The following is a 23,840-nucleotide window of genomic DNA, read 5'->3' on the forward strand; positions in this document are numbered from 1 at the left end:
TGTTGTTGTTTATACCACATTTTCTTACCAATGGTGCTCAGCATGTGCGTGTCTTTGGCGCATGGAGCTCAGCTGAAAAATTGTGACATTAACAAGTGTCATTCTTTTTACGTTAGTGTTGGAGTTTCCGTCATCTTTTACATCTGTTGAACGAGCCTATATACACCGAATGAGCCAGAATATTGGACTTACTTCCAAAAGCAAGGGGTAAGCAGTCTCTAGTCTATCCTTTCTTTTGAGAATGAGAGGGATTTGCTCTGGAGAAGGGCTGTAAATGTTCAAAATGTCAGCGTAAGTCCCTAGTGTGTTCTATTTTACTAATTTTATGAACTCAATTGATGCAGCCAGATTTCTAAAATAAATTTATGTGATATCTGGGAAGTAAACATAATTTACAATGTCACATGATAGTTGTTGACCAATAAGACACTAGTTTTGCCATGTGCTTGCTCCCCTAAGTATTTTGTCATTGTAGTTTGCTTGGAGTGAATTTTCACAGTTGAAAAATTGTTTCTATCTTTTCACATGGACAATTAAATTTATTACAAGTCCAGCAACGTTCCACAGCGATGTTACAGAAAGAAAGCTTAAAGATTCTGACTTTGAATTGAATCTTTTGCCCTTTAGGAAAGGAAGCAACAGGTATCTGACTATTTCAAAAAAAGATCTCACCACTGGAAGCTATAACAGCATTTTAAAGCTCTCCAGCAATGCTTGCCAACACATTGAACATCTCTCAAAGAAGTTTCCTTTGAATATCAAGGAAAGACAGGAACTTCAACCCAAAACTGAAAGATCTGCAGTGACATTTGATTCAGGTACATGTAGGGTAGTTTATCATAGTTTCATTGGTTTATCCACCAGCCATCAATTCACACTTTTTTTGTTTTTGCTTGATTTCGTGGATGAAGATGGGTTTGAAGGTAGTGTTTGTCATTGTTTGCAGGCCTGCATGTGGCCAGTGAGTCCAATCCAGGATAGACGGGCTCAGCCACAGTGATTGCAGGCCAATGTTGGGGTGTTGGCTGTTGCCGGTTTTGCTGTTGACACTTTATTCTTTATTTCTCCTTGCAATCCCTTCTTCTTTGTTCTTCAAAATTTCTTGTAACTGGGCTCCCATTCTCTACATTTTCTAAAGTTTTGAAGCATCAGTCGGAGACTTTCTTCTTTCATTTTTGTAGGTCGCAGTTCGAGGGAGAATAAGGTTGTTGGCAAACTTAACAATAATACCCCTGCTGTCCCGCCAGTGGTAAAGGAAAATGAGCTGTCTTCTTTTCGGAAATCTTTGCCAATCCATGAACTTCGAGAAGAGATTTTGAAACTTATATCAGAGAACCAGGTAATGTGCATGTACTGTACAGTGTAGGTCACCTTTCTGAAGACAGGGATAAATAAGGATTAGTATTGTTTTCAAATTGTTAAATTAGATATAAAAAACAAGTTATATAAGAATACGCAAGAGATTGTATATGATAGTGCTTTCTTGGTGCAGATCAATTTTTTTGTTTGCTAAGGAACTATTTTCTGCTCTTGGTAGGTAAAGGTAAAGTCAGCTTACAGGCCTAGTGGCCCATCAGGCCGGAGCATGTAGCAAGGCTGTTAACTCAAATGTTCTGAAATATCTTGGCAAATTTCACTTTGAATGAAGCCAGCTATGTAACAGTTATTTTGTTTGTTTCATTTACATGTAACTATGTCTGCAGGTTCTTCTCATATCAGGCGAGACAGGATCTGGAAAAACAACACAGGTACATTGTCATTTTATTTCATTAGCACTGCAAATAATTTTTACACACAGATCAAGCAAAGTTTACAAACTTTAAGTGGAAAGTAGACTTGACACAAGTCAAGCTTACGCGATTCCCAGGAGAAAATGTTTTGGCGAGCGAAGCGTGATTTTTTAGACGTGAAGCGGATGAGCGAGAGACTGACTGTAAAAACTTTGGGACACAGAAATTTGGTTGTATTAAATGGGATGTTGGTAGTACATGAGACGAAGGACTTTTCGAAAGTCTAAGTGGAAAGTTACATGATGATGTGGATAAAAATGTAAGAGTGCAAGACAAGTTAACCCTTTCAGCCCCGATAGTGCCAAATGGCACTTATAGATTTTACTCTGTCTAACGCCAGACGATTTTACTTGTCAATGGGGAACCCCTCGGGGCTTAAAGGGTTAACTCTTTCAACACTGAAGTTGTCCTATTGACGAGCAAAATCGTCGGGCAATAAACAGAGTAAAATCTATGAGAATCACCATAGAAGGGGAAGGGTTAAAGGAGACAGTTTTTGAGTGGACCTAGATGTTGTTCATCCATTCTTCCCTGAAGCAGACCCCATTGATGGGTAAAATTGTCTGGTGTTAGACAGTAAAATCTGTAAGTGTTCCTCTTTAGGAGGGAAGGGATGAAAAACCCTACCTCCCCTCGTAGATGAATAAAATAGTTTATTATTCCACTATTATGCCATTTTACCATATTTGGTCAAGAGGACGTGCAAAATATGAGGCGGTAATACACTGTAGTGTCCTGGTTTGGCCGGTTTAGAACAGAGCAAATACGGACGGAACGGGAGTTTTCAAATGAAAGAAATTGTTTTCAACATGATGCAAAGCTTGAGAATTTAGCTTGTCATCGCTTGTCACTCATCATTTTGTTTATCCAATCAAGTAAAGATCTTTGGCTGGCTTTTTGTGTTGTTTACATCATTCGCATGCACCCTAAAGGACAGTCAGATAATCCATTCTTTTCAAAACACTCTCACCAAATAAAATTGAGCAAAATAACACCTTTTTTGTAGTTGAATAATAAATCTCTTATTTCATGGTTTAACATTAATACTCGTGGACATTTTGCTCATTGCTCGTATTTTTTCTCACCCCTGCAGGGCTCAGAAAAAATACTACGCAACTCGCAAAATATCGCCGCGTATTATATTATATGTTAAACCATCGCATAAGATGTATGTGTTTATCACCAGACACTGTAACTTATCACTGTGGATCAGTGCAGGGGTTAAAGTGTTATTAAATTAACTTACATCCCCTCTGTCCTCATAGTGTGTTAAACGATGATTGTTACGTTAAAGTGCCCCTAACCCCAAAATATTTTTTCGCTAAAATGAATCTTTGCACCTGTTCGAAAAGCATTGCGGCCATTTTTTCCTTTTTCTAACAAATCCTGGCATTTTATGGACTTCGAAAGTTGCGAAAATCCCAGCATCTTATGTTCACAACCGAGTCAGAAGGGGAGGGGGTCTATTCCTGTTTTGACGTCACAAATTGATTTACATTAAATTAACTCTTCGTAAAAATGCATGCAAAGTAGATTGTGACGTCAAAACAGGAATAGACCCACTCCCCTTCTGACTAGGTCGTGAACATAAGATGCTTGGATTTTTGCAACTTTCGAAGCCTATAAAATGGCAGGATTTGTTAGAAAAAGAGGCCACAATGCTTTTCGAACAGGTGCAAAGATTCATTTTAGCGAAAAAAATATTTTGGGGTTACGGGCACTTTAAAGTTATGATTGCCTTTGTCTTCGCTCTGATTGATTCTGTCCTTTTCCTTAGGTTCCTCAGTTCATTCTCGAAGATGCTAATACTCAAGCAACTCCATGCCGCATAGTTTGTACTCAGCCTCGCAGGATCTCTGCGTTATCAATAAGTGACAGAGTTGCTACTGAAAGAGGAGAGAGGCTTGGTCAGACTGTTGGGTATCAAATAAGGCTTGATAACAGGTATGAGTATTTTCCGATTTGTCATTAATGAGATGATTTCTTTTGCTTGATCATACATAAATGTAGATTCTTTGGTCAAAATAATTATTATGAAAAGACACATGTTTACAGTTCATTCTTTTAAATATGTAAAACTATTATAGCATTGTAACATTTTTGGGGTGTCTTTGGTGTCATAATTTTCACTATCTTAAAAGGGAGCTTAAAAGACATTGCATGCTGTGGTAAATTTCGCACAGATGAAAAATCTGAAAATCACCCATTCAAAACACTGGAACTATTTCAAAACAACAACGCAAGCATGCGTTACCTGGTGAACATGGGCCTTTATTGGGAACTGTTTAAAAAATAAGCAGCAGTGTTTATCGGGTTTTAAAGACATGAGGTGTAGCTCAAAACTACAGCATTATCTTGTGGTCTTCCTTGGTGTTTTGAATTTTGACTGTCTAAAATGACATGCCACTGCCCCTTTAATTAACTCAGATCATACCAAACATTGGTTTTTAAGTTGCATTGATTCACCAATTAATACCCCAGTGCTACAAACCTTGACACTGTCCAATGCCAGATGATTTTACTTTTTATGTGTTGTGTACCTTTTCCTGACTTAAGACCAATTTATCTCCCCTCTTATTCAGAATATCTCCAAAAACATTGTTGACATACTGTACGACTGGGGTGCTGTTACAAACTCTGATGTCTGGGGACAATTCTCTGTCATTCGTCACCCATGTTATTGTGGTAAGCCATTCCATACAATCATGTCACTGGTGCTTGTAACCCTATCCCTGGTAAAAACTAGTAATCTTTGAGTTTGTTCTGTCTTCCTGTCTTGAAAGCTTTTCATAGGAAACTACATACATGTAAAGCTCTTCATACAATTTGACACATTTGTTTAATATTATAATTATTACTTTGCAGGTAGGTTAAATCAGTAATCTCTTTCGATTTCTATCACTATCTTTGCAGGTTAAGATTATTAGGTACACTGTATGTTTGTGAATTTTCTGTTATAATATGTTATTATTATAATTATAATGTAATATTGTGTTCTGGTTATGTGCGATTGTTCTCCCAGAAATTTTTGCCAGTCAAATATAATATTATGGTAATTTTGTGAGAGTCAGTTCATAAAATTTCCAGAAATCTTCCCCTGCATGAATAATGATAGTGTTGTTGTTTAAAAAACCAACAGACAATTTGGATAGTATGATAAATTGCTTATTAATTAATTTAAATTTGCATTTTATAAATACATATATCATTTGTTTTATCTGCTCTTTTCCCTGAATTAAATAACAATGTTGATGTGTCTCGTGATCGATATTTGTACTGTACATTGTATAACATAGTTACATACTTTTTTCATCATGTGAATAATAAACTGGGCCCGGTTGTTCAAAAGCCGATTAACGCTAATCCCAGATTAAAAATTAACCAAGGAGTTTATTACTCCACTACTAAATGCTGTTCAACGTTGATATTTGGCAAAACTTTACATTAGAAGAAGTCAATCTTGAAAAACAAAAATAAGCGAAACAACATTTCACCAAAAAGTTGAAAACATGAAACAAAAGTGTACGCTAATCCTGGATTAAGCTAATCGGCTTTCGAACAACCAGGCCATGAATAATGACCTCCCATAAAAGTGTTTATTTGAAGTAAGTTCTTGCACTTTTTTATTGACTTTGTTATACATGTATGAGCGTACATGTAAATAAATCCTCTGCTTTTCTTCCCTTTTCTTCAAAATCAAAGTGCTTGTACCATTCCTCCAATGCTCATTTGCATTATCATAAGAGGGTTTCTAGACATGCTGAAACAGGAGTCTTAGGTGGATCACTGTAAATTCATTGTTTCTTCATTAGGATGAAATCCACGAGCGGGATAGGTTTTCAGATTTTCTCTTGATTGCCTTGAGGGATCTTCTTGCTGTAAATAGACGACTCAAATTGATTTTGATGAGTGCAGCTCTGGACATCCAGCTTTTCATTGACTATTTTGGAAAATGTCCTGTGGTTCATGGTATGTGTTGAGCATTTAATATAGAATTCATCATTATCCACAATTTACAGAGGAAAAGGAAATCTTAAGAGTATAAGAAGCAATGTATTGTACTAGGCTAAGCATACATTGTACAATGTATCTGTTGACATTTGACCAACTGTTATTACAACAGTCGTTACCATAGACCTTATTGCCTGGAAATGTTTTGTTTTCCCAATGCAGATCATGTGATAATACTCAGGAGATTTGGTCTTTGTTTTCGTGCTTGCATGTACTGTTTTTAATGTACAAGACAAAGGAACCAAGCACAACAAATTTTGTAAAAAAAAAGCATTTTAATTAGCCAAGCGTGTAACAATAAGAAACCGGCATTTGCCTTCATTGAACACGTATGAAAACATGAGACATTATGCCAGGTTACTAGACTAAGTGAAGTAGTGGAACAATAAAATAATATTGATTACAATCTGAATCATGAATTATAATATGCTATTAGACTCAAGACCCCTATCTAGCTCTCCTTCCTTACTGTTCTTCGCCGTTTGCAGTCCAAAGTTCCTTCAATACCCACCATTCTCAAACCCAACATACATGATACCAATTGGCAACAGAAAGAGGATGAATACAGATCGTGAAACCAATGAAACTAACGAAACCAGTGAAACCATGACACCCAGGAAACTACAGTAACTGAAACCATGAAACCCAGGAAACTACTGAAACTATGAAACCCACAAAACCAGTTAAACCATGGGCCATATTCATAATTGGCGGTCACATTTATAATTCTTTTGTCCACGTGCAAATTAGCCTACCAAGCCTCCTTTTAGTGCAAGAATTCTTTTCAATTCACTGTATGGTATTGAGGCTTGGTAGGCTAATTTGCACTTTGACAAAAAAAATTATAAATTGACCGCCATTTATGAATAAGGTCTATGAACCAACAAAACCATGACACCCTCAAAACCAGTGAAACCGTGAAACCTAAGAAACCAGTGAAACCTTGACACCCATGAAACCAATGAAACCGAAACCATGACACCCTCATAATTAGTGAAACCATGGCTCCCACTAAACCAGTGAAACCATGATATCCACCAAACCAACGATATCTAGGGATGTCTCATTAGCATATATTCGTGATCTGTAACATTTCCAGTCTCTATTTCAAAATTGTGAGTAACAACATTTGGAGTTGGACCAATGCTTTTTTGTTTTAACTGGAATTGCTTACATTTTAAGTTTCTTGTTGCCAAATCAAAAGCCAACCTGTCCCACTGTGTTTGTTTCACTCAAGATAATAATTATTATGGTAATGCTGAATAAAATTATTTAGCCAGAACTTTTCTCTAAATTTTTTGACCCCTGTTTAAGTCCCCTGTGGTTATAAAAGGTCGACAATGGAGTATGCACCAATGCAGCGCCTGCATTGGCCGAAGAGCCAGATTCTAGATCGACAGGTTGGCTTATACAAGGGTAGAAGTCAACAGGTCAACTTGTACACGGGTAAATACGGTATTTCTCATTCATGTATTTATGTTACCAAGTAGCTACAGCTGGGATGTTTGGGGTGTCTATTTTATTTAGTAATACTGCTTTTAGAAACTCCTCTGGACCTCATACTTTTTTCAAATCTGTATATTTGCAGTTCCTGGTAGATGCTTTGAGGTAAAATCATACTTTCTGGAAGATGTGCTTAGAATGTAAGATCTTAGTAAAATAAATGTTAGTGTACATGTATATCCTACTTTAATTAATTTTACTCTTCCTTTCTCATTTACATTGTATCTTATAATAATTGTTTTACTATTATAATTATGTATTTATAAATGAGATTTTCTACTGTTTATTGTTGAGTATCAATAATAATTTATTACGATAATCGTAATTCATTTCACATTATTAATACAGAGTTATCTTAAAGTTTGGAAAGACGCATCCAAACTGTAGACAATGAGGAGTCCTGATGATGGCAAAATGTAGAACTCTGGGACCATAAAAATAATACATGTGTGCATTTGACATGTATAGATACACAATTTCCGTTAAACAAAGGCGCAAACTCAGTTCAGTTGGATAAAGTCTGACAATGCTGTGAACTCACAATCATTCTGACAATCTTATTACTTAAATAAATAATTATTGTATGTTTTGTTTAAAGTTGTTTTAGACAGTGTACATGTATAGGAACAGAGTTTGACAATACACTATTTTTGGGTATTTAGTACCACTTATTTATAATAAATATTCGGTTGCAGGACATCCTACTGTAGCAAAGAGATGGCCAAGCATCTAAAAGAATCATCAAAGGGTAACAATGCCGTACCATATCAAACACCAATAATTGCTGAAAAAGATTTGGTCATTTTTGTGACATAAAAAGTTACCGTGGCAACAGGAAAGCCCTGCAAAAACACCCCATATTTTGGCTTCAGCTGCTCATATCTCAAAAACGAACTCAGTAATTTTGTTCCTATTCAGCAGTTCCTACATGTATGTCCTACAAAATGCATGTCTTCTGCTTCACAGGGAAAATCAAGATTGAATGTGCAGACAAAAGCACCTCTCTTGTCATTCCTTCAAAGAAGCAAGAACCAACTCCAGAGAAAGAAAATTTTGATGAGTCCAAAATTGTTGAAAAGGCTGATGAGGCTGAAGATGGAGACAATGCGATTGTCGAGGAACTTGACACTCCTGATTCACTGGATTTGGAACCAGATGAAATGTTTGATGAAGAAAGTCTGCAACCAAGAGAAGGTTTGTAATAACAACAATAATATTATTACAACAATCATAATCAGGCGACTCAAGTTTATTCCTTTGATTGGCTCATATGACTTCGGTCTTCACAAGACATATCACAATGCAATGGTGCAACACCCATAATTGCATGCTGTCCAAATTAGCTGGGGACTGGCAAAAATCACCACCTTCGTTGTTGTCTCAGCCAGCTTATATAATTCTACAGCTTTGTTTGTTGGCAGATACAACTTTGTACATTTTCCTCATTTTCACCTAATTTTCAAACAAAGCTGTCAACTGCAAATTGTTTTGACAACCCTACTGGTTGTCGTGTGTGACTTCTTTGCACACATCACACACTCCATTCAAGGACAATTCCTACAACTCTTTCTGGTACCAAAATTCTCATCATTTCTGCAAGAATCCTTTTGGCAGTTAAAGAAAGTTGCAGGCTTGAGTCACAGATCTAGAGAAACCCTTCTTTTGGCTGTCAGCTATCTGTGCTGTATGCAATCGTTAGGCAACTTAGGCCTAGGTTATACGAGGCCCTATCGTCGCATTTAATTCAGACGAATTTAATTCCAGGTCCTGCTTTAAAATAAATTAGACGATAAATCGTCGTATAAAACGATTTCAATTAGTATGTTAAATTAAATTCGTCCTACTGTAGATGCTTTATCCGTCTTAAGAAGACAATTAAAATATCTTAAAGTGTCATCAGTTTATCTGCCGCACCAGCGTCGCTTTGAATGAATTGCATACATTATTTTCGTACATTATTATTTATACCTCTGACCGGGTTTATTGCATTCCTGCTGAGAAATAAATTCGACCATAATTTGACCCATTAATTTTGACGTGTAAAACCACAGTACAATAATATTAATGTCGACAGAAGGACGAATTTAATTGGAATTAAATTCGTCTGAATTAAATTCGACAATAGCGTGACGTATAAACTACATTGGCTGAAACAGCTACATATTTTCTCATGTACATGCATCTGTATAAAACTGAGCTGTTTAATATGTTTTAATAAATTATAAAGATGTTGAACTGGAAGAGGATTCCAACTTCCGAATCGATGAAGAGCTTGCTGATGGAGAGGATATTGATGAGAATATTTTACTAGAAGATGATGACAATGAAGATGACAAGGAGGGCAGAGATGATGATGATGATGATGTGAATGATGAACTTGTTGTTGAAGAGGAGAAGAATGATGATGGGGAAATCCACGAAGTGGAAGAAGGAGTAGAAATGTTGAAACTGGAAGATGAAATTGAGAATGATGGTGTTCAAGCCGAGGCCGCTGGCAGTGGTGATCTACAAGAGGAGGTACAAAGTTGATTTTGTTTATTGCTGTGTAGACAGTGAGCAGTTGTCCTTTCTTCCTCATATCCACGCGCAAATGAAACTAAAAACATTCTGTAAATTTTGGGTAAAACCAAGAAGGGAATTGGGAGATGGAGGTTAAAGGACGACTGCGGAGGTTTCCTTTGTTCTCTGAATTCCCGTAGTAGTGTAGGAGAAGAAGGAGACTGCTTGCAGTCTAATTGAGCCGTGCAGTTTAAAGTGTTGGTTGTATATTAATTTACAAACTGAAGTTCTTACTTTCTTCCAGCCTCCTCTTCAATTCAACTTACCGGTATCCTATCACAAATTACTTGCAAGTTATTTATTTAAGTTAAAATACAAAAGTAATATCAGGGAATAAAAAAAGTGTCTTTTATGCTAGGAAAGTGACAGTGAAGAACAATATTTGAGAGAGGAAATGGATAACAGTATTTCAGAGGCTTGGCTAAATGTAAGTCTTTGTGGAAATGGAGTATTTTGAATCATTGTTTCCCTGGCCTTTCATTGTGGTGCCAATAAAATTAGTTATGAGATGTAAAATATTTGAAGTGTGACAGTTTGAGGTTTCCATTTTTTTGCAGGGAAATGAGGATGCATTTGCACAGATTCTTTACTTAATTATACATGAGGACATTAGTGGTAAGACTTGATTTTATTCTTTTAGGTATCAGACTTGTTTAGCTGGGCACAGGTGCTCCTTTCAAGGGGACGTTGCAATTCAAGCTAAACGAAATATGATGCAGAGTTTGAGAATTGAACCTGGGAGCTAGACAGTGGGCAAAAGACGAGTGCTCTCGTCACTGCACCAACTCGGCTTCCTGCTTTTTCTTAAGATTTCTCTTAAAGTGGCTCAAACCAGTTTCAACAATATTGAAATACTGTCTTGTTAGAAGGATAATCTCTATATGTAGGCATACTTTATCATGCAAAAGCAGTGTTTCTCTTAAAGTGAAAAAGTTTGAAAAATAAAATTCTAGTTGGTAGTACAAAGTTGACCATTTCTTCTGACTTCAGTGGATTATCAGCATTCGGAGACCCAAGCCACTGCTCTTATGGTAGCATCAGGCCGAGGCTGTTCTAGTCTTGTTGAACAGCTGCTCAATTTGGGGGCTAATCCACTCATCAAGGAACCAAAGAATGGCTGGTGAGAAGTTTTTGTGAATTATGTGAAAATGCAAGCAAGATGCACTTACAATGTGCTAAATCTCTTCTCAGAGGTCCCCAAATGAGGAGTAACATACATTGCCTTGTATCTTGCAAGTCTTGCCTGTGAAAATGTTGCGATGTCCACTTCAGAAATATTTAGCCAGTGGTTTCAATTAAAGCAATTTACTGGTGAAGGACAACTCAACCCACCTGGTGAAGGTGCTAGATATGAATGTCTAACATGCCATCGCTTCTTCAGAGCTCATATTGGACTCTATAGCCTTTATAAGGGATCACAACAAGTTATGTACCTAAGCTGTCTTCATAGTCTATGATGGGAAACCTGAAGACCATCACCTATTAAATTAATAGCAACAATGAAGGTTATGATGATGATGATTATCATTGCTTTTAATATTCCAAATTTATTTATTTATTATTATTATTATTATTATTATTATTATTATTATTATTATTATTATTATTCTAGATTCCCAATTAAAATAATCTGGTACCAGTCATTTTAAAGTAAAATCCATTAGACAGTAAGTGTCACTGTTGGGAGCAAAATGGTATACAACAGTATACAGTATTGGTGTGTTAATACACTGTATAATATTATTCAATATATATCTAGGACTGCAGTTGACTGGGCAAAGAAATGGGAACACACAAAGGTGGTTGAACTTCTTGAGTCATCGCTGTAAGTACCTAATAGATTTATCTAATGATAGGTTATAGAAAATTCCCAGAGGTAACAACAGAGGTAATTTATTGCGGTTAATGACTGTATACCTGAAAGTTAATATGCATGCAAATTTGGACATGAATAAGATTCACTCTTGAACAGGACATTGAAAAAAATAGTGGTTTACAATGTTTGTGTGAGTGTTGACATAATTATCACATCTAAATGTGCTACAAGACCAATGTTCATTATTGTAAACATTGCTTACAGGCAATTATTTTATAGTACTGTTACATGTATCATGTTTGCTTAATGCTTTTATTTGCAGGTCATCACCCAAAGTTCCGTACATTGATGAAACAGCTCTAGAAAAAGACTCCAAAGAGCTTAGTGATGAAAGCAAGGAGTTGCTCTCCATCTATCACAAGACATTTGATGATGATAGAGTAAGTGCAAGAAAACAGTGAAGCTTAGTTCCCACTAGTGACATAATGATCAAAATCATAATCATAAGCAGGAACATAATGCTGTTATGTCGCTTATGTCTTAGTGGGAACGTCCAGAAACATAATCATAGGCGCCCTTATGATCAACATAATCACAATCATAAGAAAATGGTCGATCATTTTCTTATGATTGTGATTATGGCTTTGACTATGACTATGTCACTTTTCTTTGCAGTGGGAACGCGCAAATCATAACGACATAATGAGAAACATAATGACGCAATGGGGACATTGTTTTTTGGCCAAGATGGTGGCCAGCTTCGAGGAAAAGCTTTACGTTTTTTTAGAGCGGCCGTCCCCACTAGAACATAAGAAGCTTATGTTTATGTTTATGATTATGATTATGCTTATGATCCTTATGTCACCAGTGTGAACTAAGCTTGACCATACTCACCAAGATTCGTTCAAGAAAGGGTACAGTGTGCCTGGTGTATCACAGTTGTCTTAGTTTGTGTTAGTTGAAGTGATTGCTGTCACACTGTAGTGGAAGTTTATTGTAAACGATATGAAAGGCCTTTTCTTCTTTTCATAGATTGACCATGAGCTTATTATTAGTTTGCTGAGTTATATTTGTGGCATGCAGCAAGAAGGTTAGTATTGAATCTTAATAAATTGTCATTTATGTAAACTATACAAGATGGTTTAAGGTTAGAACTCAATGTGGAAATGAAAAAAATGTGCATTTGTCTTAATAGATAATTATTGTTCAATGGATTCCTGGAAAACCGTGATTGACTAAAAATTACAATAATACCTATTTTATACCTCAAGTTCTTTCTAGTTGTAGTGTAAAAGAGCTGTTCATGAAAAGAACAGTACATATTTGTCTGTGAGTGAAAAATATTAATATAATAATAATAATAATAATAATAATAATAATAATAATAATAATAATAATTATTATTATTATTGTTCCAACCTGTTTTTCTCAAGACGAAAATACTGGAAGATCTAGTAAAAGATGTTTAAAGTTCTTAGGGCAATGAATCTGTCCTCCATTACAGTGCAACTCGCCTTACTGTGGCCACCCAACAAACTTTCACATTGGACAACTACGTGTAAGTACGTCAACTCAACAACCCATGCAACGGTGTTCAACTTACAACTATACGAACTTTGCAAGGAGGGGTGACTGTCAATCAAATTGGCACACGGTGATTGGCGTATAAGTTTTAAAAAACTATGTTAGGTGGCCACGGTAAGGCACGTCGCACTGTAACTGCATTAGGCCTATATGAAAGTAAACTTAACCCACTGACTCCTGAACCACCCCTCCCCCCCATTGATGAGTAAGATCATCTGGGTTTGAATCCCATTGGAGCCACCTAAATTTTTCAGGTGATTATAAGAGACATTTACTCAAATAGGCCTTTTGCAACAAACGATCACATGGTACAAAATCTGCCATGCTGGAGGGCAAGTTCATTAATATTCCCCCACTGGGACATTAAAACAAAGAGACCTGAGCCAGTCAAGCTTGACTTGCCTTTGTTTTAATGTCCCAGTGGGGGAATAATAATGAGCTTCACTCTTCATGCATCTAACTATTCAACAGTTCTTGCATTTCTGGACATGTATGGCAGTGGAAGGTATCCATTATAGTAGTCCTGTAGGTGGCCTTTACTAAAGGTACTGTCATACTGAATCATTCACTGGAATACTCATTGTGCAGGCTCAGGGTGCCCATCGTAAATGGGGTAACATTGAGCTCCCGGCAAGAATTCTAAAGCTGCCTCTAGGTTATCTTGTGTTGCAACTGCTGACCTTAACATTGTTGCAATTTAAACCTTGTCTAAATTGCACATAGCCATGTTAAGTTTTTAAAATTAATAATTATTGCGTTTGCTTCCCCTAAACAGGAGCTATTTTAGTGTTCCTCCCTGGCTATGACGATATCATCACGCTGCGGGATAGTTTGACCTCTCACAGAGAATTTGGAAATTCAAAAAGGTACAGTGTTCTAGGTAATTTTGAGGTGAAAAACAACAACCCTCTCGGAACACCTTAACATACACCTAAGCACAGTCTTTAAGGCTGAGAATGGCCATAACAAAAACAGTTGAATGCTTACCTTGTCTCCAACATCTCATCGTAGGCCTGTAATTTCTGCCTGCCTGTGATCAACAGTAATAATGGTCAAAGTTGACAAGTAATTCAATTTTGGATTGGTACCATTATTTATGTTCTTAAAATACATGGTAGCATTATCTTTATTACAATACAGGTAAGTTTGTGCTTCACCAAATTATATTTCTACCATGCTTTTGTGAGAATTTTCGTAGCTCAAAATTTCAAATTGAATTGATGTGGTTCTTTCTTGATGTCTTAGGTATCAGATCTTCATTCTGCATTCCTCTATGCAGCCTTCAGAACAAAGAGAGGTACTTAAATTGATGAAATCCTTTTTTGTTTTCCTTAGCCATTGCAAGGCTGCTGCCTAATGGTTGCCCAGTCACCTGTGGCACCTTATTTGTGAGCATGGGTGACCAAATTTCTGAACAAGTAGCCTGAACAGGTGCCTAACTTATCACAAGGTGATTCATCCTCACTTTCAATTAATTAATTCTGGGCTCTTGAAAAAGTGACTCGGGCTACTAACTTTTAATGTTGGAAGCCTGAAGGACTCAGGAAAAATTTTCTTTGACAGCAGCCTTGCATTGTAGATCCGCTGTTCAATTAATTTAAAAAATACTAATGCATGTTTATAGATAATTATTGCCAAGCCAAAATGCAGAGCTCCCGGGTTATCTATTCTTACCTGGCATGTTTATTAAAACATCGTACATTACAGTCATAGGACTGAATTATGTACAATATAAAAATTACAATAAAAATGGTTAATTACAATAATTGTGTTTATAGGTTATTTACATCGCGTGGCTAATAATAAAAGAGTTATTGAAAACGATCGGTGCAACAAACTGGAGTATTAAAAGGTCTCTTATTTCTCAAACGCTGAGCGTGGGAACTAGCCATAGGAGGTAGCAGATTAGCCAGCTTGTTGTGTTCATTACTTACATGTACAATAATTATCCTTTAAATAATTTAATAGATAATGATTCATGTCTCTCTGAAATTGTTGGAATTCCGGCCTTATCCATCGCCTCACAGTACGATAAACTGGGAAAGATTATTCGCATGGCGTACCTCTGAATACATTTGATGTCATCAAACAAATATTTTGGGAGAATAGCAGACATGAGAATTCAAGCACTGATCTAATGACATTATAATAAAAAGCTAACAGGTCATCAGGACTTATGCCGGCTCTCTTTAGCTGACTCAAAAGATACAATCGACGTGCGGCTTTGGTAGCCTGCCCCCCTCCCGACCCTCAACCTGGTCTGGCCCAGACCCAGCCGCGCGAATCCAAGATGGTGACCTCACTACAAATTCCGGTTTTTTCGACCATCCAACCGCCTGCGAGCAGGCTACGGCTTTGGAGGTGATAGTATCCACGTGATCCTTCCATTTCAAGTCTTTACTGATCGTAACCCCTAGGGCCTTAGCAGAAGATACCCTCTCAAACTGCACGCCATCTATCTTAATCAGGCCATGAGATGGTGGGGTTTTCTTTGCACTTGTCTCTTTTCAACTAACTCTTTGCACTTGGTCGAGTTTAATTGGAAGAGATTATTGTGAGACCAGCTGGAAATGTGATTGACAGCTTCCTGTAAAGAGTTTCCCCCAGAAGTTGGCACCATCTCTGAAACAGTTGTGTCCTCTGCAAACTTCCACATGGAGAACGACTCTCCCGGAAACTTTAGGTCATTAATCATTACCAAAAACAGCCAGGGGCCTAAACGTGTGTCTTGACAAGTGGAACTCCGGCAGGAACATTATTTTAGCCAGCTGGAATAGCAGTTGTTGTCAAGTTTGATCCTCTGTTGCCTATCCCTTAAGAAGTCAATGATCCAATTGACAGTAGTTGGCTTAACCCCAAGGCTGAACAATTTGGCTATCAAAAAATGGTGATCTATAAATCAAATCAAATGCTTTCCTATAGTCTAGGAGAGCAGCAGCTCTAACAGTTGAGCCATTCCTGTTCGTAGCGCACAGCCAGTGGTGGAGCATTGATATACGTGTACGAGCAAAGGTAGTTGAAGATCCTGGAATGAAACCAAATTGACCAGAGTCAATAGATGACAATATTGTTGGTTTCAATTCCTTTTCAATGACGATACCTTCAGCAACCTTTCACATAGTGGACGTCATGCAGGGAAATTGGCCTTAGATCTTTAACAAAGTCACAGATGGTAGGGACCTTGGGTAAAGGGGAACATCAGCAAGTTTCCACACACGAGGAACTCTGCATTCCAGGAAAGAAGTGTTTAAAATATCGGCGATCAAAGAGGCTCAAGCTAGGTTAACTTACGTAGCTTATTGTAAGAATAAATAACGCCGGAGCTGCGCTTTTAGGCTTGGCAAATTCTATATCCAGTGTATTAATTTCACCCTGGTTTTGTGCTTTGGCAAGCATGTGCTACACAGTCATAAACATTTTAAATATTAGTGAAGCTGAGGTTTTAAACCTTTGCAAAAGCCGTGGACGATAAGTCTTGCACAGCATTGGATCAGAGAAGATTGTGATCAGTCAAAATATTGATGAAAGTCAAGTAGACTATTGCATGACTGATAAAACAAGTTAAAAAGTATATTTTTCACATTGTTTTATCAGTCGTGCAACTTTCATCAATATTTGAAATATTATTAGAGTGAATATACCACACAAGTGAGTAGCGCTGTCTGTGCATTCTGATTGGCTTGCTCGGAGGTGAATAGGAAGTACTATCCACCTCTGAACAAATGGGAAAAAAACAAAATGGCTTCAGGTTTCGCTTTGGTTACTGAGGAGCGAATTTTATTGATAAACATGCCTGAATATTCAACTTGTGTGGTATATTCTAAAACTGTAATATTATTATTTGCTTCCACCAATAATAATAACATTGTTAATTAGCAGAAATCCTACCAGGAATTCGTTTAAGTAGCCCCTCCCTCTCTTCCTGTTTCCCATCTTTCCTGATCATTCTTTGCTTTGTGCATGTGGCCGTGTCTCGGCTATTCTCCCCTTTACATTAATTGTATTTTATATCAACACTCGTAAACTTTGTGTTTAAAAAACCACCTTGGTTTTGATGAAGGTTTAAGTCTGTATGACTTGTCTTATTATGTGTTCAAGGTTTTCAGAAAACTGCATCACACCATGAGGAAGATTGTAAGTGTTTGATGTATCAATATTATTGGTCAACCTAAGTCAATTTTTCAAAACCAACCAACGTAGGTTTCAAAATACTGAATAATGTACTTTTATTCTTGGCATCAAATTAAGCCACAGTGCTTCATTCTTCATTGCGTAACTTTCTTTAATTGAATTGAAGGAAAACAGGACATAATAATTATACTGTACTTATTTTTTAAAGTGATATAAAGTGGCTAAATGTCCCTATAACTCAACAACAATAATAATAATAATAGCAATAATAATAATTATAGCAGTAATAAAAATAATAATTTATTATGCAGCAACTCATCGTGAATCATGATCAATCCCCCTTGCCTTCAAAGACGTGTTTAAACATGTTACAACAACACAGTCTCCAGGCAGGAGTATAACAGTATCAGGTTAACCAGAGCTCGCCTGAATTTCGTTTAGTGATAGCTTATAAGTACATGTAGATGGGCAAAAAGGTGTTGACGGTCAAATTAACATTGGCTTCATTCCTCAACTTGTAGAGCTCTAAAGTCAATGCCACTTCTCACTTCTTGATAGATTTTGTCCACCAATATAGCTGAAACCAGTGTGACAATTGACGATGTTGTGTTTGTGGTAGATTGTGGAAAGGTGAAAGAGGTAATTATAAGCACAGTTATTTGTTGCAGCTTATAAGCTAGTTGCTTGAATTAAAAAAAAAAAACAGACTAGTAATCTGACCAAATATTGCAAAAACAAGTCATGCTCTCGGATTATATATGCCGAGTTATCATATGCAAAGGCTCTAGAGCTGTCCGGTTCTTCAACACTATACGATAGAAAAGAGGTAATAGCATCAAAAATATTTGATGAAATATGTGATAATCAGTTTCACTGTTTGTAAACGTAACTTCCAAGCAAATGTGAGCCTACATGTAAGTACTCTGTGTGGAAACAGGAAACTTTTGTCCATCTGGAATGTAAAACAGAAAGTTGTAAGAACAGTTTTATTTTAAGTCATGTATATGTTACGTGTGTGAATAACTGATACCTAGAACTATGTAGTAACTGTTCTATTACCCTGCTAGCTGAGGTCTCTCGCAGCGAGGCAAAAATTTAGAGACCTCTGCCAGCAGGGAACTGTTTTATGTATTTTCAATTAGTGATTTGTTGTTTCGTAAACTTAAATTGTAATTCAGCTTCTGGCTGCAAGTGTTTTAAGGTGAAATAAACTATCAGATTCTATCTATCTATTTTAGTGTTTCCTCCATACAGCGCCTTGCATGACTGTTTCAACCCATATTCTGCAATATTATTGATTCCTACGTGTAAATAGATATAGAATTTTATGTGCCATTCCATCATGTTTAGCATTTGTCTGAAATGTTGTTCTTATTTGTTACAGAAATTTGCTTAAAGTTTGTGATACCATTATGTAGTACCATTTTCTAATTATTGGTTAATTTTGATATTGAAGGTGTCAGAAAATTAATGTGGACTTTGTTTTTTATTTGGATTCTTGTACAGAAATCATTTGATGCTTTGACATCAGTGTCCACATTACACCCAGTGTGGGTGTCTAAAGCGAGTGCTATTCAGAGAAAAGGAAGGTGAGTTTGGATCTCCAAGACTGTATATAAATTAAAATAATGTATTACTAAATGCTATGCAGTATAAGAAAAAGGTTAGTTGTTCCATCAGTTAAGAAGCTACCGTAAATGTAATTGGAAGCCAACAGTGCACCATTAAGTCATTCCTTGCAGTACTTTGTTTGACACGTATTCAGAAGTATCTGTAAATAGACCAGAGAAAAGTGGAATGGACTCCTAGGATTGGACTTGGGATCTGAATCTTTGAAAGCTCTGCACTAAACAAAACAAACAGTACTGTATGTTGCTACGTATAACAGTTGACTTCTTAAACTGATTAAGTCTACCAGGCAGAGTCATACATTGTACATGCAGTTTAGTGTTCAGAATTACAAGTCAAGGAAGGATTTGACTCACATTGTATTCCAAAAACAATGGGCTGGCCCTTTCATAATTTAATATTTTATAACAGGGCTGGAAGATGCTCCCCTGGAACTTGTTTTCACTTATTTAGTCGTGTGCGGTATGACAACTTGTTGAAATATCAAATCCCAGAGCTGTTAAGAACGCCATTGCAGGTGAGAGCTTTAAAAAAATCTCTTCTCCATTTCTTTTTTGCTTAAAGCAGTCTCTCCTTCGACTGTAAAGTTGATTTGTCACCCTTCTTGTTAAGATAAGGAGAGGCAGTTCCCTTTTTTTTTTTTGGAATTTTGTTAGCAGTTTACATTATTTTTTGAAACTGGCTTACATGACACTGTCCATTTTATTATAAATTATTTAGACATTTTTCAGGCCGCAACACATGTACTTATAACTCTTTGTGTAGTATGTGGAAAATGAACTTGTAAATTCTTGTCGTTTGCTCAGTGACCTACAATCCCGGTCAAAAAGATCGTGACACCAAAGCATGTTTGAACCCCCCTCCCCCGTGACAATGTTGATGGCGTAAAAACTGTCGCGCTCCTGGAAAAACGCCGTTTTTTTTGCAACATTGAATAGGGGGAAGGGGTAATCTGCTACGCAGCGTGAAGTGTCCCCTTTATTTTTGTCTGAGATTGTGTAGATGCGTGTCACGCGAGCTGTAGTTAGTAATTGAATGAAAAGGTCATGGGAGCTATTTATGTGAAGTGTCTGTACAAGTGATGTGTATGCATATTATGGAAATGATTGAATTTTGCTAGATATATTTAACGAATATGAAGGGGCCAGTAGTTCAAATAAATGAAGGACTTGAGGGAAATAATTTCTCATCAAGGAGGTCTCACTTTTAATTAGGTTAAGAGAGTTTATTTACATTTGTCACTTCTTGTACACGTTGTTGTTAATTGTGTGCGAGGTGGAGACTTCCTAACTCGTTGTCTTATGAACTCTAAAAGATCATTTCTGTTCAGACAGTTGAAAATGTAACGGTGTTTTGATACTTCTTTTGTCGAAATGGGTACATTTTAGGCACTGAGATATAATCTATGGAGGGAAGGGGTGTTCTTGGTAGAAGGCAATTGAGAAGTGTGTACCTCGTGACATATAGTCAGACGAATTCCGAGATAGTGGATTCTCGGGAGTCATTTGTTCTCATAGTACTCGATTCTTTTGAAAATGCTGATCCTAAATGCCGAAGTCAAGTGAAGCAATGGGTTTGTAGTGAGGAACTGCATAAACACGGAGGAAAACATTATCATATGGTAGTGAAATTGGATCGAAGTCGTCGTTGGTTGCAAGTGCGCGATTACGCAGATAACAAACATGGAGTAAAACTGAATTTTTCAAGCACACACGCCAACTATTATTCTGGCTGGAAATATGCAACAAAAGAGGACAAAAATTATTTGCAATCGGCCAGTCATCCAGATTTGCGAAATGCACCGCAAACCCAAGAGGCGAGTGAGAAGCGTAAAGCTACGAAGGGAAAAGGTGAAAAACCTTTCAAACGGAAAAGAAAGCCTCGTCTTTCTACTTACGAAGTATCTCAGATTGCTGTTGACAGAGGTATTCATTCGCGCATGGAACTGCTAGCACTGGCTAAGTTGCAAAAGAGCAGGTAAATCGGATTTGGCGGAATTCATTGCCAATCGGGGTTATAAAGCAGTTGATGAAGCTATTAAGATAGGGTGGGATATTGAGAGAGCACCTGTCGTAGTTGAGAGGGAGAAAAAGTCACGAATGAAGCTACTGCAGGCGGCGTTAGAAGCGGATTGTACTCTTGGTTGTAACAAACGATGGGTCTCTATTGCACAGGATATACTGAAACGAAATGTCATTGCGGAGGATGAATTTTGCAATGCTGTGAAAACTTTAATGTCAAGAGGTCGCGGTAAATACAGAAATCTCCTTTTAGTTGGGCCCGCATATTGTGGGAAAACTTTTTTACTCAATCCTCTCAATAAGATTTTCCATACATTCTGTAACCCGGCGACAGGTAGTTTTGCTTGGGTGGGAGCTGACCAGTGCGAAGTAATTTTTTTAAACGATTTTCGTTGGTCTGAAAAAATTATCCCATGGCATGACTTTCTTCTACTGCTGGAAGGTCAGCCAATTCATCTTGCTGCACCCAAATCTCATTACATGCAAGATATAGAGTTCACCAGAGATTCTCCCGTGTTTTGCACCTCAAAAGATGAAATAGTGTATTTCCGCGGAGGTGCACTGGACTCTCGCGAATGCGATATGATGCGTGTTCGTTGGCGTATTTTTCGTCTTCATGCGCAGATTCCACCGTCGGAGCAGGTCGAATTATCATCGTGCTCTCGTTGTTTCGCGGAATTTATACTCGGGCCTTCTTAAAAAAGGGCGGATTTTAGTAAACAGTGAAGGCACTATGAAATGAAGTTTGCTTCCGAAACTCGCAACTACGGTAAACAAGTGCCAAGTAGACGAACGATTAACAACATAAAGGAACAAAGGAACGATTAACCATTTGATAGACGCACGATTAACCATTTGATAGCGTCAGTACTGAAGAGCAGGAGGTTTAGAGTGATCGGTTTACTTGTGATACTATTTTACATAATAGGTAAAATCGTTTATTCAGTTGAAAACTGTACAACCCTGAAAACTCTTCGTGTTGCAAACAGCCAAAGTGGTTAACCGTCATTATAAATAATCCGCACTTCATAGCTGATTAATTATGCTAAAGCACGGTTAACCAATTGCAAGACTCACCATTTCACTGAAAGGGGAGAAATACGCACAAAAGTGCAGTGAACTGAAACTTTGTGTTGACAATTTTTGTTCAATGGCATAAACGACAGTACAACAATTCGGCTTGTCGGGAAATTAGGAATGCAAATGGTTAATCGTAGGTGGTTAAGCGTATTCGGATTTATGATAAGTCGCCTGTTTGGTCCCACTGTTACGGCGCGTACGCTAAAGAACACAGGACAAAGAATATGGATCTTTGAGTTGCTTATGATTATAACCGTTGTTGTAAACAGACTATGGCCTTGTAACAAAACATATATTGTAGCTTAGCGGGTGAATTTCCATTGAAGTGACTAGTACAAATTACAGTACAGAGAACTCATGAATGGCGTCGTCCACTGTTCAGTCACCATAGGTTATCCCAATGTACTCTGTTATATGCCCTGATATTGCAGTGATACGGCTTGTCTCTCTAGAAACTATGTAACAATTAAAAGATAGTTGTTGGTTCTACAGAAATCGTTTGTTAATATCGTATACGACGTCCACGACTCGTAATGACAGCATCTAATCGCTTGTCTGTAGAAGCAATCAATTCATCTATTGTGCCAACAGGAATAGCTTTGATTGTCGTAATAACTCTCTTCTTAAACTCGCCGAATGACTCTTTGGTTATTCTCTTCACTTTAGCCTCTTCTTTTAATTTTTTACTCGTGATGTGAAATACATTCTCAATGCAGTGCATATCAGGAGAACGCACGGGCACGTTAATAACTCTACACTGCACTCGAGACATGGCTCTCTTCGCTACAGCCGAATTCTGCGATGGGTCTCCATCTTGGATAAAAATGCGTTCACCTCCTTTGGCAGCCTCTTCAAACATACGTGGAAAGTTCGTATCGATGAAATTCGCAAAATACGCCCCACACATCCTCTCGTAGGGCTCACACGCTATTACTCCCTTTCCGTAGCTAATAGCAACCATTAATCTTAGTACTCGGCCACCAGTTCCCTCTTTACACCCTTTGAAGTGCATCCAAGGTGAAATCCCTCCGATTTTTTTCTCCATATCCTGCCCTTTGGAGCACAGGCTTGCTCGCATGGGTTGGTTTTGTGCGCAAATGCCGTACCATCTAAATAAAAAGACACCTTTTCTGTCCAAAACTTCTTATCATAATGTCTTTTGTAGTGTTTCGCAAAAGCGACTCTCTTTTCACAGTCTTGTCTTTTCAGAAGACCCTTTTCCTTGCTTGTAGATAAAAGTAACCATGTGCATTTAAAAATCGCGTAACTGTACGCACTGACACAGCATTGGTTGACATTCCAGCACTCTCCATAAGACGTTGTGCAGTAAAATTGCCATCTTCATCGCGCAATTTGACCAAACATCTCAGAAGTAAACGCCCCTGTCTACCTGTTAGTTTTCTCGGACGTCCGCGTTGTAAAGTTGAAGTCTTGCTTTTACTGCGGTTAGATTCTTTCTCGCGCTGTCGCTGGATTATTCTCCAAACAACTCCACGTGAAACATTACAATGTACTGCCGTTTTTCGAATTGACATTCCCTTAACTTGACTCAAATAATACACACGAGCACGTGTGTTATTATCAATCCACCGCCGAGAAACCATTTTCATCGCCTTTCAGCTAAGTCCTGTATCGTGCAGTTGCAATCTCTCCCTAAATACATCGGCAACTACACAGAAAATATGTTCCAGAACATATTCGGCAACAATTTGACAC

The 23,840-nt window shown here is 37.5% G+C and overlaps 1 protein-coding gene across 7 annotated transcripts in view; it reads left to right on the forward strand.

Moving 5' to 3' along the window:
- The window catches only part of LOC138038619 (3'-5' RNA helicase YTHDC2-like), a 44,399-nt gene that overhangs the window by 1,576 nt on the left and 18,983 nt on the right, over window positions 1–23,840 (forward strand). For all 7 annotated transcript variants that reach the window (XR_011130271.1, XM_068884601.1, XM_068884603.1 and 4 more), the window contains exons 2-24: window positions 117–207; window positions 628–818; window positions 1,182–1,339; window positions 1,704–1,748; window positions 3,568–3,734; window positions 4,373–4,475; window positions 5,603–5,759; window positions 7,390–7,444; window positions 8,000–8,052; window positions 8,271–8,498; window positions 9,532–9,821; window positions 10,222–10,290; window positions 10,421–10,478; window positions 10,854–10,983; window positions 11,623–11,688; window positions 12,002–12,119; window positions 12,712–12,769; window positions 14,039–14,129; window positions 14,509–14,560; window positions 17,362–17,397; window positions 17,953–18,033; window positions 18,901–18,983; window positions 19,435–19,540. Coding sequence is in view for 6 of the 7 variants with exons in the window: in XM_068884601.1 (XP_068740702.1) it covers window positions 117–207; window positions 628–818; window positions 1,182–1,339; window positions 1,704–1,748; window positions 3,568–3,734; window positions 4,373–4,475; window positions 5,603–5,759; window positions 7,390–7,444; window positions 8,000–8,052; window positions 8,271–8,498; window positions 9,532–9,821; window positions 10,222–10,290; window positions 10,421–10,478; window positions 10,854–10,983; window positions 11,623–11,688; window positions 12,002–12,119; window positions 12,712–12,769; window positions 14,039–14,129; window positions 14,509–14,560; window positions 17,362–17,397; window positions 17,953–18,033; window positions 18,901–18,983; window positions 19,435–19,540 (2,486 nt within the window). In the remaining variant the exon portion in view is untranslated. The remainder of the gene's footprint in view (window positions 1–116; window positions 208–627; window positions 819–1,181; window positions 1,340–1,703; window positions 1,749–3,567; window positions 3,735–4,372; window positions 4,476–5,602; window positions 5,760–7,389; window positions 7,445–7,999; window positions 8,053–8,270; window positions 8,499–9,531; window positions 9,822–10,221; window positions 10,291–10,420; window positions 10,479–10,853; window positions 10,984–11,622; window positions 11,689–12,001; window positions 12,120–12,711; window positions 12,770–14,038; window positions 14,130–14,508; window positions 14,561–17,361; window positions 17,398–17,952; window positions 18,034–18,900; window positions 18,984–19,434; window positions 19,541–23,840) is intronic.

Source organism: Montipora capricornis, chromosome 2, assembly GCF_036669925.1.
Source record: "Montipora capricornis isolate CH-2021 chromosome 2, ASM3666992v2, whole genome shotgun sequence".
NCBI classification, from domain to species: domain Eukaryota; kingdom Metazoa; phylum Cnidaria; class Anthozoa; order Scleractinia; family Acroporidae; genus Montipora; species Montipora capricornis.